The sequence below is a fragment of the Coregonus clupeaformis genome, chromosome 36 (genome assembly GCF_020615455.1).
Source record: "Coregonus clupeaformis isolate EN_2021a chromosome 36, ASM2061545v1, whole genome shotgun sequence".
Classification (NCBI taxonomy): domain Eukaryota; kingdom Metazoa; phylum Chordata; class Actinopteri; order Salmoniformes; family Salmonidae; genus Coregonus; species Coregonus clupeaformis.
Genome location: NC_059227.1, coordinates 32,404,864 through 32,423,659, shown reverse-complemented (window position 1 = coordinate 32,423,659; position 18,796 = coordinate 32,404,864). Strand labels below are relative to the sequence as shown.

At 46.1% G+C, this 18,796-nt stretch overlaps 1 protein-coding gene, 1 long non-coding RNA gene and 1 pseudogene across 4 annotated transcripts in view; all 3 read left to right on the top strand.

The window, feature by feature from the left end:
* The window catches only part of LOC121552775, a 1,806-nt pseudogene extending 721 nt beyond the window's left edge, over positions 1 to 1,085 (top strand).
* The window catches only part of LOC121552680 (glutamate receptor ionotropic, kainate 2-like), a 179,270-nt gene that overhangs the window by 131,423 nt on the left and 29,051 nt on the right, over positions 1 to 18,796 (top strand). For all 3 annotated transcript variants that reach the window (XM_045211365.1, XM_045211364.1, XM_045211366.1), the window contains 4 exons: positions 1,496 to 1,609; positions 2,268 to 2,387; positions 2,561 to 2,647; positions 3,152 to 3,375. In XM_045211365.1, coding sequence (XP_045067300.1) covers positions 1,496 to 1,609; positions 2,268 to 2,387; positions 2,561 to 2,647; positions 3,152 to 3,375 — 545 coding nt within the window. The remainder of the gene's footprint in view (positions 1 to 1,495; positions 1,610 to 2,267; positions 2,388 to 2,560; positions 2,648 to 3,151; positions 3,376 to 18,796) is intronic.
* LOC121552682 lies at positions 5,997 to 9,941 on the top strand. The gene is made up of 3 exons (XR_005997283.1): positions 5,997 to 6,038; positions 6,076 to 6,149; positions 9,330 to 9,941. It is a non-coding gene; the product is annotated as an uncharacterized LOC121552682 (long non-coding RNA).

Below are 18,796 nucleotides of genomic sequence, written 5' to 3'. Positions count from 1 at the left end.
TACGTAGGAGACGCACTGAGCTGGAGCAGGAAATCACTGATCTACGTAGGAGACGCACTGAGCTGGAGCAGGAAATCACTGATCTACGTAGGAGACGCACTGAGCTGGAGCAGGAAATCACTGATCTACGTAGGAGACGCACTGAGCTGGAGCAGGAAATCACTGATCTACGTAGGAGACGCACTGAGCTGGAGCAGGAAATCACTGATCTACGTAGGAGACGCACTGAGCTGGAGCAGGAAATCACTGATCTACGTAGGAGATGCACTGAGCTGGAGCAGGAAATCACTGATCTACGTAGGAGACGCACTGAGCTGGAGCAGCTGTCACACACTGAGGACCACCTCCACCTCCTCCAGAGCTCGCCTTCCCTCAGCCTTCCTTCCACCAAGGACTGGTCTGAGATCAGTGTTCACCGCAGTCTGAGTGTGGAGACTGTGAGGAGAGCTGTGTCTCAGCTGCAGGAGACACTCTGGAGTGAAGTGAAGAAGTTGTGTGACGCTGAGCTGAAGTGGATGCAGCAGTGGTCAGTGGATGTGACTCTAGACCCTGATACAGCACACCCCTCTCTCATCCTCCCTGAGGACAGGAAATAAGTAAGATATGGAAGCAGAGAACAGAATCTCCCTAACAACCCAAATAGGTTTTCAAAGGGTGCCAGTGTCCTGGGAAAGGATGGCTTCTCTGGGAGATTATACTATGAGGTGCAGGTCAAGGGGAAGACTAAGTGGGATTTAGGAGTGGCCAAAGAGTCCATCAACCAGAAGAATGACATTTTCCTGGGTCCTGAGAATGGCTACTGGACTATGTGGCTGAGGAACGCAAATGAGTATGCAGCTAATGATGACCCCGCTGTCAACGTCCTCCTGAGAGAGAAGCCCCAGAAGGTGGGGGTGTTTGTGGATTATGAGGAGGGTCAGGTCTCCTTTTACAATGTGGATGCCAGGTCTCATATCTACTCTTTCACTGGCTGCACCTTCACTGAGAAACTATATCCATACTTCTGCCCCTGTCTTAATGATGGAGGTAAAAACTCTACCCCTCTGATCATCACTCCTGTCAATCACACAGACAGTTTTTTCTAAAGTGCTTTATTTAAAAACATAATTATCTAAACAAAATACATATACAGTACATATAATTAAATAAACATTTCCTAAATAGTAAAATAAGCTAAATGTTATGTATTGTTCTGTTGTCCTTCATTTTGTTAAGAGTATTTTCACCGCTGTATACAATACTTTGACTGCTTGCATACCAATGTACTTTTTGCCCTGTTTTTTTGAATAATTACATAATATTTTACTCCATTTCCTGGTTTCTTGTCATCATTATTTCTGATTGGTTCATATTGTTCACGTATAATGACATCATTGAGAATCCTTTTCTCCTAATAACCATTTGTTCTTAAGGAAAGGGGAGTTCTGTCTTAGGAAGGCACAGTGCTGTGTGCATACATTACCATTGTATCACATGAGAAATGTGCCACCCACAGATAGGAACGTGGGACCCTCCCAGTGGCCTGAACATGACGGAGAACCACAAGAGCAAGACAACCAACATCACAGACTCTCTGGCTAACAAATCCCTCCGCGTCTCCACCATACTAGTAAGCACACGTTTGGCTCTGTCTGTAGCCCCACACAGGCACACAGCAGCAGCACTGAAGTCACAACGACTGACAGCACAGATTTAACCCTTCAGTACTATCAAGGATAGTACTAGACCGTACATGGCTGTAGACCGTACATGGCTGTAGACCGTACATGGCTGTAGACCGTACATGGCTGTAGACCGTACATGGCTGTAGACCGTACATGGCTGTAGACCATACATGGCTGTAGACCGTACATGGCTGTAGACCGTACATGGCTGTAGACCGTACATGGCTGTAGTATGTTTATTTTTACTCTTTGTTGCCGTCTTTCTCTACCTCTCTCCCTCCCCCCTCTTTCCTCATCCCTTTGTCTTTTTCCCCCTCTCTCTCCTTTCTTCTTCTCCCTCCATCTCTCTTTTTCTCATCCCCCTCTCTGCCTCGCTCTCTCTCTCTGTCTCTACTCTTACCCACTCCTTTTGCCTGACTCCCTCCTCTCTCCCTCTCCACCTCTCTCCCTCTCCACCTCTCTCCCCCTTTACCTCCCTCTCCCTCTCCACCTCCCTCCCCCTTTACCTCCCTCTCCCTCTCCACCTCTCTCCCCCTTTACCTCCCTCTCCCTCTCCACCTCCCTCCCCCTTTACCTCCCCCTCCCCCCATCTTTCCTTAACAGGTGGAGCCCTACGTGATGTTCAAGAAGTCAGACAAGCCGCTGTACGGCAACGACCGCTTCGAAGGCTACTGCATCGACCTGCTCCGCGAGCTCTCAGCGATCCTGGGCTTCCGCTATGAGGTGAGTGGCTTCCCATGCGGCTCAGTTGGCAGAGCATGGTGCATGTAATGCCAGGGTTCTGGGTTCAACCCTGATGGTATGAAAACAAATGCATGTACTACTACAAGTGTCTACTAAATGGCATATATTGTTATTATTAATAGTAGTTGTTGTCATTCTTATTCCATTAATAGGTGCGCCTGGTGGAGGACGGGAAGTACGGGGCGCTGGAGGAGAGCACGGGCCAGTGGAATGGCATGGTCAGGGAGCTTATGGACCACGTGAGTAGGGGGAGGAGAAGTGGACTATTGTCATGGTTACCATGGTGGTTATTGGTGGGTTGCCGTGTTGACGATTGGTTGGATAATGGATACAATGGAGCTTCATGGGCTTCAGATAGGTTCAGAGTTTATGTCTATAGTGGAGCTTCATGGTCTTCAGATGGGTTCAGAGGTTATATCTACAGTATAATGGGGTCTTTTTGGGTGGCGCACCAGTTATAATAGGGACGCTTTTCAGTTCTTTGACTTCCCAGTTCCCACCAACTCTTGCAGATTTTTACATTACTCCTTTATTTAGCAAGGTAAGTAAGTTATATTTCAGAATAACAACCTAGTTTAAAGACCCGCTTTAGTGATTTTCCCTTGTCTATCTCAGCTCCCCCACCCCCCCCGGCCCTAGATCTGTTTGATGTCTTGTCCTATTGCCAGTGTCACGTCAAACATGTTGTCAAGATGGCACAAACAGATCTGGGACCAGGCTATCTTCCCCATCTCTCTCTGCAGAAAGCAGACCTAGCGGTGGCTCCGTTGGCCATCACCTACGTGAGGGAGAAGGTCATCGACTTCTCCAAGCCCTTCATGACCCTGGGGATAAGTATCCTCTACCGCAAGCCCAACGGAACCAACCCGGGCGTCTTCTCCTTCCTCAACCCCCTCTCACCCGATATCTGGATGTATATTCTGCTGGCTTACTTGGGTGTCAGTTGTGTGCTGTTTGTCATAGCCAGGTAACATACCATCCCTCACCCCTCGTTTTCAAAAAACAGACAGTGGCTTTTCTCTGCGTCTCACAATATTAGAACAAGCCCAGAATGTGTAGTTATTCTACCTGTCAAATTGAAACTCTTTGCCTTAAAGCAAAAGCTTTGACAGTGAAGTGTGACAGTCTGGCTGACCGAGACATTGTATATGCCCTTAAGCTCATGTAAAGCTATCTTATGTAAAGTACTGTGGACATGCCCTGGCTTAACCCCAGACTGAGGAAAATATGAAACAATCGTGTGAAGCAGAGCCAAAGCACTGTATAAGTAGCCTATGGCCTTGTCTGACCTTTGGTTATATATTGGTTTGCTCAGTGTTAGGCACTGAATACAGTACGTTTATTTAGCTATTATAAGTATAGCAGTATCCCGGTGGGCAAAACTGGTTGTAAAAGGACGTTTTTAAGATGCCCTTTTCGCAACCAGAAAAAAACATCTTTAGATGGTTGTAATATGGTTATCTGCATCCAGAAAAACAGTTTACACTGAGACGTTATTGTGACCTCCCATTTAAACATGTTGGCTGCTGGGTAGTAGAATTCCCCTGACTGAAGCGTTGCTTAGTAATCCTATGTAGAAAAGTGTTAATTAACCCCAGAACTCTGGGGTGCCAGCTGTTGCGTGTTCTTTGGTTTGACGCCAAGAGTTTTGTGGTTAATGCACTTTTTCCAAATGTTACTGGCCTTATGATCAGCTGAGAGGAAGGCAACAACTGTCACCTAAGTTGGTTCAGAATATGCACTTATTTTATTGCAATCTTTTTCGAACGTATGTTGGGTAAGTTTCTCTATATTTTCAATGTAGCCTTTCCATGGTCCTATGTTTACACAGTAAAATGAACCCAGATATAGCTGCAAGCATGTTTGTGTTTCTACATGATGTGTGTATGAAATAGTGCTTATTATAACAAATCCACTTCCTTGAACTGTGTGCCAACGTAATGGAAATGGTTTGGTGAACCACGCTCTCCTGATTAATAACCTTGCCTGAAACCTGAAGACATGGTCTTAGGAGGCTTTAGCTCAGCATGCTAAAACAGTGCTATGGCGATTCAGGAAACCTGGGTTTGAAACCAGTAAATCACACCAATATTGCCTCTATACCATAGTCTTCTTTATCAGATAACTCGTTCTCTGTCTTCCATAGGGGTGTTGATGTGCAATAGCTCAAAGCCTGCTATATGCTATTTTCCCCCAGGCGTCAACTTGCTGAGCTGAGCTCTCTCATAATTGAAGTATTGACAACTCAACAAACAGATTGATTGGTTAAGTCCCTTTATGTCAAGGATATTGTTTTCTTTAATCCCCTACAGATAGATCTCTAAGGAGTTAAAAGCTCATTCGACCCACATCCAAAGGGCTAAAAGGAAGGATGTTCCTACATTTACATTTTAGTCATTTAGCAGACGCTCTTATCCAGAGCGACTTACAGGAGCAATTAGGGTTAAGTGCCTTGCTCAAGGGCACATCGACAGATTTTTCACCTAGTCGGCTCGGGGATTAGAACCAGCGACCTTTCGGTTACTGGCACAACGCTCTTAACCACTAAGCTACCTGTAGTTCTTTATTTGCTCAGACGGTGTTCACAACCATAGAACACCTACGTATTGAGTCGCGAAAGATATCTCAGAGAGCTCGGACAATGCATGGGCTTACACAATAAGACCCCCATCATCACATGTACATGTGTAGTTGTTCCTCATTCTGGCTTACACACTAGATAAGGACAAATCACAGTGTCAGGCTCTTGCCTTCACACACACACAGGCATGCATGCACTCAAACACACACTCTCACACACACATATACACACATGCACAGACACACACACACCTCTCCTCAGATGCCCTGAGACAAGAAGGGAAACAGATCTATAAAGCTGGATAGAGTGATTGAATCCAGTAGACAGCTAATAGGAGGGTGCCTGTTGAGTTTTTGTGGCTGTGGATAGGAGAGGAGGATGAGAGGAGGAGGAGAGGAGGATGGGAGGATGAGAGGAGGAGGAGAGGAGGATGGGAGGATGAGAGGAGGAGGAGAGAGGAGGAGGAGAGGAGGATGAGAGGAGGAGGAGAGGAGGATGAGAGGAGGAGGAGAGGAGGATGAGAGGAGGAGGAGGAGAGGAGGATGAGATGAGTAGGAGAGGAGGATGAGAGGAGGAGGAGAGAGGAGGAGAGAGGAGGATGAGAGGAGGAGGAGGAGGAGGAGGAGGAGAGGAGGATGAGATGAGGAGGAGAGGAGGAGGAGGAGAGGAGGATGAGAGGAGGAGGAAACGAGGAGGAGAGGAGGAGGAAACGAGGAGGAGAGGAGGAGGAGAGGAGGATGAGAGGAGGAGGAGGAGAGGAGGATGAGAGGAGAGGAGGAGGAGAGGAGGATGAGAGGAGAGGAGGAGGAGAGGAGGATGAGAGGAGGAGGAGAGGAGGAGGAGAGGAGGAGGAAAGGAGGAGGAGGAGAGAGGAGGAGGAGAGGAGGATGGGAGGAGGAGGAGGAGGAGGAGAGGAGGATGGGAGGAGGAGGAGAGAGGAGGATGAGAGGAGGATGGGAGGAGAGGAGGAGGAGGAGGAGAGGAGGAGGAGGATGAGAGGAGGAGAGAGGAGGAGAGAGGACGAGGCATCAGGACAATCCCACTCTCAAGTCCTGATGCCTAATGCTAACCCAATCCCACTCTCAGGTCCTGATGCCTAATGCTAACCCAATCCCACTCTCAGGTCCTGATGCCTAATGCTAACCCAATCCCACTCTCAGGTCCTGATGCCTAATGTTAACCCAATCACACTCTGCTAATGTGATGCCACTCTCACTTAATAACCTTTTACTGCAGTGGGCTAAATCAGGGTCATAGTGTTTCTTGGTAGACTTAAACAAATCTACTTTGAAGCAAAAGTATACACATCACACACATGGTTATGGGTTTAAAGAAAGAAGATATAGAGTTAAAATTGATTAACTTTTGAGTTTGCATCCCAATATTATGCTTTATATACATCACAGAAGACTAAAATATATCAACCGTTTGACATAGAAACACCTGATCTCATAATTGAAGTATTGACAACTCAACAAACAGATTGATTGGTTAAGTCCCTTTATGTCAAGGATATTGTTTTCTTTAATCCCCTACAGATAGATCTCTAAGGAGTTAAAAGCTCATTCGACCCACATCCAAAGGGCTAAAAGGAAGGATGTTCCTACATTCTACATTTACATTTTAGTCATTTAGCAGACGCTCTTATCCAGAGCGACTTACAGGAGCAATTAGGGTTAAGTGCCTTGCTCAAGGGCACATCGGCAGATTTTTCACCTAGTCGGCTCGGGGATTAGAACCAGCGACCTTTCGGTTACTGGCACAACGCTCTTAACCACTAAGCTACCTGTAGTTCTTTATTTGCTCAGACGGTGTTCACAACCATAGAACACCTACGTATTGAGTCGCGAAAGATATCTCAGAGAGCTCGGACAATGCATGGGCTTACACAATAAGACCCCCATCATCACATGTACATGTGTAGTTGTTCCTCATTCTGGCTTACACACTAGATAAGGACAAATCACAGTGTCAGGCTCTTGCCTTCACACACACACAGGCATGCATGCACTCAAACACACACTCTCACACACACATATACACACATGCACAGACACACACACACCTCTCCTCAGATGCCCTGAGACAAGAAGGGAAACAGATCTATAAAGCTGGATAGAGTGATTGAATCCAGTAGACAGCTAATAGGAGGGTGCCTGTTGAGTTTTTGTGGCTGTGGATAGGAGAGGAGGATGAGAGGAGGAGGAGAGGAGGATGAGAGGAGGATGAGAGGAGGAGGAGAGAGGAGGATGAGAGGAGGAGGAGGAGAGGAGGAGGAGAGGAGGAGGAGGAGAGGAGGAGAGAGGAGGAGGAGAGGAGGAGAGGAGGATGAGATGAGTAGGAGAGGAGGATGAGAGGAGGAGGAGGAGGAGGAGAGGAGGAGGAGGAGGAGGAGAGGAGGATGAGAGGAGGATGAGAGGAGGAGGAGGAGAGGAGGATGAGGATGAGAGGAGGAGAGGAGGAGGATGAGAGGAGGAGGAAAGGAGGAGGAGGATGAGAGGAGGAGAGAGGAGGAGGAAAGGAGGAGGAGGAGAGGAGGATGGGAGGAGGAGGAGAGGAGGATGAGAGGAGGAGGAGGAGAGAGGAGGATGAGAGGAGGAGGAGGAGGAGAGGAGGAGGAGGATGAGAGGAGGATGGGAGGAGAGGAGGAGGAGGATGAGAGGAGGAGAGAGGAGGAGAGAGGACGAGAGAGGAGGAGGAGGAGAGAGGAGGAGAGGAGGAGGAGAGGAGGAGGAGAGGAGGATGAGAGGAGGAGGAGAGGAGGATGAGAGGAGGAGGAAAGGAGGAGGAGGATGAGAGGAGGAGAGAGGAGGAGGAAGAGGAGGAGGAGGAGAGAGAGGAGGATGAGGAGGAGGAGGAGGAGGAGAGGAGGATGAGAGGAGGAGGAGGAGAGAGGAGGATGAGAGGAGGAGGAGGAGGAGAGGAGGAGGAGGATGAGAGGAGGATGGGAGGAGAGGAGGAGGAGGATGAGAGGAGGAGAGAGGAGGAGAGAGGAGGAGAGGAGGATGAGAGGAGGAGGAGAGGAGGATGAGAGGAGGAGGAGAGGAGGATGAGAGGAGGAGGAAAGGAGGAGGAGGATGAGAGGAGGAGAGAGGAGGAGGAAAGGAGGAGGAGGAGAGGAGGATGGGAGGAGGAGAGAGGAGGAGAGAGGAGGAGAGGAGGATGAGAGGAGGAGGAGAGGAGGATGAGAGGAGGAGGAGAGGAGGATGAGAGGAGGAGGAGGAGAGGAGGATGAGATGAGTAGGAGAGGAGGATGAGAGGAGGAGGAGAGGAGGAGAGAGGAGGATGAGAGGAGGAGGAGAGGAGGAGGAGAGGAGGATGAGAGGATGAGGAGAGGAGGATGAGAGGAGGAGGAGGAGAGGAGGATGAGGATGAGAGGAGGAGAGGAGGAGGATGAGAGGAGGAGGAAAGGAGGAGGAGGATGAGAGGAGGAGAGAGGAGGAGGAAAGGAGGAGGAGGAGAGGAGGATGGGAGGAGGAGGAGGAGGAGAGGAGGATGAGAGGAGGAGGAGGAGAGAGGAGGATGAGAGGAGGAGGAGGAGGAGAGGAGGAGGAGGATGAGAGGAGGATGGGAGGAGAGGAGGAGGAGGATGAGAGGAGGAGAGAGGAGGAGAGAGGACGAGGAGAGGAGGATGAGAGGAGGAGAGAGGAGGAGAGAGGAGGAGAGGAGGATGAGAGGAGGAGGAGAGGAGGATGAGAGGAGGAGGAGAGGAGGATGAGAGGAGGAGGAGGAGAGGAGGATGAGATGAGTAGGAGAGGAGGATGAGAGGAGGAGGAGAGGAGGAGAGAGGAGGATGAGAGGAGGAGGAGAGGAGGAGGAGAGGAGGATGAGAGGATGAGGAGAGGAGGATGAGAAGAGGAGGAGAGGAGGAGGAAAGGAGGAGGAGGAGAGGAGGATGAGATGAGGAGGAGAGGAGGAGGAGGAGAGGAGGATGAGAGGAGGAGGAAACGAGGAGGAGAGGAGGAGGAAACGAGGAGGAGAGGAGGAGGAGAGGAGGATGAGAGGAGGAGGAGGAGAGGAGGATGAGAGGAGAGGAGGAGGAGAGGAGGATGAGAGGAGAGGAGGAGGAGAGGAGGATGAGAGGAGGAGGAGAGGAGGAGGAGAGGAGGAGGAAAGGAGGAGAAGGAGAGAGGAGGAGGAGAGGAGGATGGGAGGAGGAGGAGGAGGAGAGGAGGATGGGAGGAGGAGAGAGGAGGATGAGAGGAGGATGGGAGGAGAGGAGGAGGAGGAGGAGAGGAGGAGGAGGATGAGAGGAGGAGAGAGGAGGAGAGAGGACGAGGCATCAGGACAATCCCACTCTCAAGTCCTGATGCCTAATGCTAACCCAATCCCACTCTCAGGTCCTGATGCCTAATGCTAACCCAATCCCACTCTCAGGTCCTGATGCCTAATGCTAACCCAATCCCACTCTCAGGTCCTGATGCCTAATGCTAACCCAATCCCACTCTCAGGTCCTGATGCCTAATGCTAACCCAATCACACTCTGCTAATGTGATGCCACTCTCACTTAATAACCTTTTACTGCAGTGGGCTAAATCAGGGTCATAGTGTTTCTTGGTAGACTTAAACAAATCTACTTTGAAGCAAAAGTATACACATCACACACATGGTTATGGGTTTAAAGAAAGAAGATATAGAGTTAAAATTGATTAACTTTTGAGTTTGCATCCCAATATTATGCTTTATATACATCACAGAAGACTAAAATATATCAACCGTTTGACATAGAAACACCTGATCTCATAATTGAAGTATTGACAACTCAACAAACAGATTGATTGGTTAAGTCCCTTTATGTCAAGGATATTGTTTTCTTTAATCCCCTACAGATAGATCTCTAAGGAGTTAAAAGCTCATTCGACCCACATCCAAAGGGCTAAAAGGAAGGATGTTCCTACATTCTACATTTACATTTTAGTCATTTAGCAGACGCTCTTATCCAGAGCGACTTACAGGAGCAATTAGGGTTAAGTGCCTTGCTCAAGGGCACATCGGCAGATTTTTCACCTAGTCGGCTCGGGGATTAGAACCAGCGACCTTTCGGTTACTGGCACAACGCTCTTAACCACTAAGCTACCTGTAGTTCTTTATTTGCTCAGACGGTGTTCACAACCATAGAACACCTACGTATTGAGTCGCGAAAGATATCTCAGAGAGCTCGGACAATGCATGGGCTTACACAATAAGACCCCCATCATCACATGTACATGTGTAGTTGTTCCTCATTCTGGCTTACACACTAGATAAGGACAAATCACAGTGTCAGGCTCTTGCCTTCACACACACACAGGCATGCATGCACTCAAACACACACTCTCACACACACATATACACACATGCACAGACACACACACACCTCTCCTCAGATGCCCTGAGACAAGAAGGGAAACAGATCTATAAAGCTGGATAGAGTGATTGAATCCAGTAGACAGCTAATAGGAGGGTGCCTGTTGAGTTTTTGTGGCTGTGGATAGGAGAGGAGGATGAGAGGAGGAGGAGAGGAGGATGAGAGGAGGATGAGAGGAGGAGGAGAGAGGAGGATGAGAGGAGGAGGAGGAGAGGAGGAGGAGAGGAGGAGGAGGAGAGGAGGAGAGAGGAGGAGGAGAGGAGGAGAGGAGGATGAGATGAGTAGGAGAGGAGGATGAGAGGAGGAGGAGGAGGAGAGGAGGAGGAGGAGGAGGAGAGGAGGATGAGAGGAGGAGGAGGAGAGGAGGATGAGAGGATGAGGAGAGGAGGATGAGAGGAGGAGGAGAGGAGGAGGAGAGGAGGAGATGAGGAGGAAAGGAGGAGGAGAGGAGGAGGATGAGAGAAGGATGAGAGGAGGATGAGAGGAGGAGAGGAGGATGAGAGGAGGAGGAAACGAGGAGGAGAGGAGGAGGAAACGAGGAGGAGGAGAGGAGGATGAGAGGAGGAGGAGGAGAGGAGGAGAGGAGGAGGAGAGGAGGAGGAGGAGAGGAGGAGGAGAGGAGGAGGATGAGAGGAGGAGGAAAGGAGGAGGAGGATGAGAGGAGGAGAGAGGAGGAGGAAAGGAGGAGGAGAGGAGGATGGGAGGAGGAGGAGGAGGAGAGGAGGATGGGAGGAGGAGGAGGAGAGAGGAGGATGAGAGGAGGAGGAGGAGGAGAGGAGGAGGAGGATGAGAGGAGGATGGGAGGAGAGGAGGAGGAGGATGAGAGGAGGAGAGAGGAGGAGAGAGGACGAGGCATCAGGACAATCCCACTCTCAAGTCCTGATGCCTAATGCTAACCCAATCCCACTCTCAGGTCCTGATGCCTAATGCTAACCCAATCCCGATTTTCTGTGTTAAATTTTTATTTTGTATTTGTATTATTAATTATGAAATTATTAAAAAAAATATGAAGAACATTCCACCCATGAGGCCCTAGGTCATTTGACTGCAGGAAAGGGCTACCATAATATAGGAGGAATATCCTGAGGGAGGGAGTTGGGTGGCAACAGGAAGGAAGAAGGGAGAGAAGAAGGGGGAGAGTCGAGAGAGGGAGTCGATGAATCTCAATGAGCTCCATAGATGATCAGGGATGGTGACGTTACCTCCAGTGACAGTGTTATTCCACTCGATCGATCGGGCCTCACAATAAACTGAAGGCATTTGAATAAGTCAATATGTTGATCTGGGGGAAAGGGTAAATTATTTGTGTTTGGTCTCCAGTGGAGAATAGGAATCAAAGGCCATAGTAAAAGATTGTAGGAGCGTCTATTGTTTCAGTTGCCTACAATAACACGATTTTCTCACCATTAAAAAAAAAAAAAAAAGGTATTTGGCAGTGTTGTGTTCGAGACGCGAGACAGATTCAAGACCAAGAACGGAGCAAATCGAGTCCAAGTCAAGACCATGACCGGAAAAATGCGAATCCAATTTAAGACCATGATTGTAAATTTGTAAAATCACCACCATAATAAGAGTTCAAAATATTTCTGTATTTCTGTGTTCATATTTCAGAACAACATATGGATTCTTTAGACATTCAGAATAGTGAAAAAAATGCATGCTGAGGGAAAATAGAGCCACTCTATAAATTATTACTAACCCAAACACAGTGGGGAACAATCGGCCTTCTACGCCTTCAGAGAAGGGCTAAGGATTTATAAAATAATGATTATTATAATAATAATGATAATGATATTTTTTTTTTATTATTTTCAATGATGTTCTGATTTAATCTCTTACATTTTTGTTGGAAAGGAAAGGGTTAACGCTGAAGATAAAAAAATATCCAATCAGGATTTTTCTTTGCTGGTCTAAATCTACAGTAGCTAGCTCAATCAGCCATTGGCTAGGCCACCAGGGGCGGCAGGTAGCTTAGTGGTTAAGAGCGTTGTGCCAGTAACCGAAAGGTCGCTGGTTCTAATCCCAGAGCTGACTAGGTGAAAAATCTGTCGATGTGCCCTTGAGCAAGGCACTTAACCCTAATTGCTCCTGTAAGTCGCTCTGGATAAGAGCGTCTGCTAAAATGACTAAAATGTAAATCAGAAGCTAGACAAAGTCATCTGCCATGCAACTATATTAGGGCCACATTTTGGAGTGACAGTGGAATCAACCAATCACATTTTGACTTAATGAGTGGGACCGTTTTTACAAAAACTTATGGAAACTGCCTTCTTGAAGGCCAACAGGTCACTGTGCAAAATCGATCACTAGTCTTTCCATGGTCTAGCTAGCTTTTGTTGTCGGCTAGTTTGCAGTGGCTTTAGTAGGTGTTATCAAAGAGGATGTTGTTGCTAATTTGTTAGCTTCTCGCTTTTCAAGGATAACTTTCAACAAGAAGTTAAGTTTCAAATGATCATCATCTGGTGAGTGGAACTGTGTTTTTTTTATTATTGCTTCACACAAATTCAGACAGCTAATGTTCTGAAAGAGCTGCAAAATCTGGACCCCTACAAATCATCTGGGCTAGACAATCTGGACCCTTTCTTTCTAAAAATAGCAGCCGAAGTTGTCGCAACCCCTATTACTAGCCTGTTCAACCTCTCTTTCGTAACGTCTGAGATCCCCAGAGATTGGAAAGCTGCCGCGGTCATCCCCCTCTTCAAAGGGGGTGACACTCTAGATCCAAACTGTTACAGACCTATATCCATCCTGCCCTGCCTTTCAAAAGTTTTTGAAAGCCAAGTTAACAAACAGATCACCGACCATTTCAAATCCCACCATACCTTCTCCGCTATGCAATCCAGTTTCCGAGCTGGTCATGGGTGCACCTCAGCCACGCTCAAGGTCCTAAACGATATTATCGATAATCGATAATAGACAGTACTGTGCAGCCGTCTTCATCGACCTAGCCAAGGCTTTCGACTCTGTCAACCACCGCATTCTTATTGGCAGACTAAATAGCCTTGGTTTCTCAAATGACTGCCTCGCCTGGTTCACCAACTACTTCTCAGATAGAGTTCAATGTGTCAAATCGGAGGGCCTGTTGTCTGGACCTATGGCAGTCTCTATGGGGGTGCCACAGGGTTCAATTCTTGGGCCGACTCTTTTCTCTGTGTTTATCAATGATGTCGCTCTTGCTGCTGGTGACTCTCAGATCCACCTCTACGCAGACGACACCATTTTGTATACATCTGGCCCTTCGTTGGACACTGTGTTAACAAACCTCCAAACGAGCTTCAATGCCATACAACACTCCTTCCGTAGCCTCCAACTGCTCTTAAACACTAGTAAAACTAAATGCATGCTCTTCAATTGAACGCTGCTGGCACCCGCCCACCCGACTAGAATCATTACTCTCGACGGGTCTGACCTAGAGTATGTGGACAACTACAAATACCTAGGTGTCTGGTTAGACTGTAAACTCTCCTTCCAGACTCACATTAAGCATCTCCAATCCAAAGTTAAATCTAGAATCGGCTTCCTATTTCGCAACAAAGCCTCCTTCACTCATGCTGCCAAACATGCCCTCGTAAAACGGACTATCCTACCGATCCTTGACTTCGGCGATGTCATTTACAAAATAGCCTCCAACACTCTACTCAGCAAATTGGATGTAGTCTATCACAGTGCCATCCGATTTGTCACCAAAGCCCCATATACTACCCACCACTGTGACCTCTACGCTCTTGTTGGCTGGTCCTCACTACATATTCGGTCACCATAGCAACACCCACCCGTAGTATGCGCTCCAGCAGGTATATCTCACTGGTCATCCCCAAAGCCAACACCTCCTTTGGCCGCCATTCCTTCCAGTTCTCTGCTGCCAATGATTGGAACGAACTGCAAAAATCTCTGAAGCTGGAGACACTTATCTCCCTCAACTTTAAGCATCAGTTGTCAGAGCACCTTACCGATCACTGCACCTGTACACAGCCCTTCTGAAATTATCCCACTCAACTACCTCATCCCCATATTGTTATTTATTTTGCTCATTTGCACCCCAGTATCTCTATTTGCATATCATCTCTTGCATTCCAGTGTTAATACTAATTGTAATTATTTTGCACTATGGCCTATTTATTGCCTTGCTGCATTTGCACACACTGTATATATATTTTCTGTGGTATTTTTGACTTTATGTTTTGTTTTACCCCATATGTAACTCTGTGTTGTTGTTTTTATCGCACTGCTTTGCTTTATCTTGGCCAGGTCGCAGTTGTAAATGAGAACTTGTTCTCAAATGGCTTACCTGGTTAAATAAAGGTGAAAATAAAAACGTATTAAAAATCTGTTCATATTCACCCACAGGAAGAATATGACACTTAGACCACTTAGATATGGTCATTTTCAAATGTTCATAAATTCTTTGAATGTTTGGGAATTACATATACTAAGGCATTTGTGAAAATTCTATTGCAATATACAGTGGGAAAGCGGCTGTGCGTTTGGACAATTAATGGACACTGCTGTAAATAAAACATCTGTCTTGTCCAGGACATGAGTCTATACAGACCGGTGCGCTATAGCCAATCAGAGCTACAGTAGACCTTTATAGGAACAAGCCATTTGCCACACGGGCCTGCCATCATTCACTTTGAACTGGACTGTGTGTTTACAGGCAGTTGCAACAGCGTGACTTTAGATCCTTAGAACACATTCACCAAAAGCCATAAAATACACCTGACTGGATTTCTGCAAATATGTAAACACCACGGGAGACAAAAAATATCCCAATGCCCCAGGGCAGTGATTGGATACATTGCCCTGTGTAGGGTGTCGTCTTTCAGATGGGACGTTAAACGGGTGTCCTGACTCTCTGTGGTCACTAAAGATCCCATGGCACTTATCGTAAGAGTAGGGTTGTTAACCCTGGTGTCCTGGCTAAATTCCCTATCTGGCCCTCATACCATCATGGCCACCTAATCATCCACAGCTTCCGATTGGCTCATTCATCCCCCCTCCTCTTACCTGTAACTATTCCCCAGGTCGTTGCTGTAAATGAGAATGTGTTCTCAGTCAACTTACTTGGTAAAATAAGGGTTAAATATAAATAATAAATAAAATCTAAAGAAGGAACATTACATAAAACCTCTCAAACTTTTTCAGCTAGTCGGCCGTCAAAATTGCACTGATAAACAATGGGGAATTGTAGCCTCCTCATCCTTCTGCTTATCCTTTAACATCATGCTGTGTGTGACTGCTGTCTATCCAGTGGTGTAGTGGTGCCTGGAGAAGTGGGTACGCTCTAATTTTGCCAAAAAGTTCCCAAACAGCCCGCCCATCGAAAGGAAAGGCACCCTGTGTCAAAAAGCCTGTTTTCCTATGGATTTTTATGAGTTTTCCTATAGATTTGTCAGATTTTCACTCTCAAAATCACACCTTTTTCCTTTAAATGAAAAAAAATACACATTTGATGATCTAAGTCCACAACAATGCTTAAACCACATCAATCTGATTGGGTGTGCCTGTCAGGGCCTGGCTCCCCAGTGTGTGGGCCTCTGTCCACCCAGACCCATCCATATCTACACCCCGGATGCAAACAGCACATGATGACAATTGCACATCACAAATAGCCTACTAACCAACACTTCAGACCTTTTAAATACCTGGTTTGCATACCCATTGTTGCCTTAGTTAGCATTTACTGGTAGAGATCATAAATTGAAACGTCTTGTCTACCCTATCAGCTACCGATGTCATTCTTCTGTGAGCTGCTCCATGCCAAAACAAGTTGAGAGCTACACACTCTTGCTGCCTGCAGATGATATTCCGCTGAAACTAGGCTATGTGTGCAGCGCGCATGTAAATATATTTCACGTGCTTTGCGATTGTGTAGGCTGCTTTGTGCATGATTTCTCTATTGTACTACATAATTGATAAGTCGTACACCTCCACTACACAACTTTGATACACATCAGTAGGAATTAAAAAGTGAGTATATGCAATGCCCACTGGATATTTTTTTGGGGTATATGGCTTATACCTGCGTATACCCTCCACTACACCACTGGCCCTTTGTGTTTTACAAAAAGTGCACTCTCCTACATGAGTGCGCTGGTATTGCGGTTGCTGTCCTTTCAGAATCACGAACCTGTTACACACTGAAGGCCTATAGGTTCTTCACTGCGCAAACATATCTTTAATAGACATAAAGGCTGGTAAGACTATAGGCCTTCAGTGTGTAACAGGTTCGTGATTCTGAAAGGACAGCAACCGCAATACCAGCGCACTCATGTAGGAGAGTGCACTTTCAATAAAGGAGTGTATATATTTGGCCTGGCTAAACGGTTTTATGCGCTGACTGAATGGAAGCTGATAATTAGGAGTTTTTTACTCCACTGGTCTCGGCAAAAATTAGGAGTCCTCACTGTCCGAGACCGAGTCAAGACCGAGTACAAATGTATCTGAGACAAGACAGAGACACTCAATATGTGGTCTCGAGAACGGACTCTCGGTCTCGAGTACTACAACACAGGTATTTGCTATTTATTTGGTATTTATTAGGATCCCCCATTAGCCACTGCAAAAGCATCAGCTACTCTTCCTAGGGTCCACATGAAACATGACATAATACATAGTACAGAACATTATTAGTCAAGGACTGAAATACATAAATGTAAAACGGCACACATAGCCTATATATCATTACATACACACAATATCTAGGTGTAATAAATTACATAGTACAGTGCAAATTACAATACAAGATCTATAAAATGGCTGTGTCTCTTCACAGTCCCCTTTGTGCAGTAAGGTGTTATTTTATGTTTTTGAAACTGGTTTTATTGCTAGTTTGAGTTACCTGGTGTGGCAGAGAGTTCCATGTAGTCATGGCTCTATTTAATACTGTGCGTTTCCCAGCATCTGTTCTGCAACTGGGGGCTGTGAAGAGACCTCTGGTTGCATGTCTTGTGTTGTACCGATGAGTGTCCAAACTATGTGCCAACTAGATTGAACAGACAGTTCGGTATCTTCAACACATCAATACCTCTCACAAAGATCAATAGTAATGCAGTCATTCTCTCCTCATCTTTGAGCCACGAGAAACTGACATGCATGTTACTGACACTTTCTCTCTGTGTACATCTAAGATGTACACAATAATAATAATAATAATAATAATAATAATGTAATAATAATAAATTATTAAGATGATATTTGGCCTTATTTAAAGATGTATAGATAGCACCAACAACAAAAATCACGTCTTCCACACCCACACTGTGGAACTCAAAACTACAGTGCTTGTCTTTCGTTATTTGGTCCATTATGCATGAATATGAAGGCTCAGCATTTGTTGTTTGCATGTCATACCTAAGTTTGCTAATCTTATCAACAAAACATTTATTAAAGTGATTGGCAATATCCAAGGGTTTTGTTATGAACAAGCCATCTGCCTCAATGAAGGATGGAGCCGAGTTTGCTTTTTTGCCTGGAATTTCATTTAAAGTACTCCAGAGCTTTTTATTATCATTCTTTATATTATTTATCGTTGTTCCATAGTATCGTATCTTGTTATTTTTTGTTTAGTTTAGTTGCGGGATTTCTCTGTCTACTGAATGTTTGCCAGTCTGCTGTGTTGTCAGACATATTTGCTATTCCCTTTGCCTCATCCCTTTCAGCCATATTGTTTTTCAATTCATCATCTATCCATGGGGATTTGGCAGTTCTAACAGTCAGTTTCTTGATGGGCGCATGCCTATCAGTAACCGGAAGAAGCAGTTTCATAAATGCTTCAAGTGCAGCGTCCAGATGTTCCTCAAAACACACAACAGACCAACAAGTATTTTTCACATCTTCGACATAGGAATCATTGCAAAACCTCTTGTATGATCATTTATACACATTTTTAGGTCCAGTCTTTGGAACTTTGGTTTTTCTAGATATGGCTACTATATTATGATCACTACATCCGATGGGTGTGGATACTGCTTTAGAGCAGATTTCTGCAGCATTAGTAAAGATGTGATCAATACACGTGGATGATTTAGTTCCTGTTTTGTTTGTAAATACCCTGGTAGGTTGACTGATGACTTGAACCAGATTGCAGGCACTGGTTACAGCTAGGAGCTTCTTTTTGAGTGGGCAGCTTGATGACAACCAGTCAATATTTAGGTCACCCAGAAAATATACCTCTCTGTTGATATCACATACATTATCCAACATTTCACACATACAGTATAGTCCAAATACTGACTTTTAGCACTTGGTGGTCTATAGCAACTTCCTACGAGAATAGGCTTTAGGTGAGGCAGATGAACCAGTAGCCATATTACTTCCACATCATCTGACATTAGATCCTCTCTCAGCCTAACAGGAATATGACTCTGGGCATATCTATTTTTAGGGAATCGACCTCAAGCTATGTTCTTATTTTTTTAAGTAAAGGTATTTTGTGTGTTTAATTGGACAGAGAAGAGA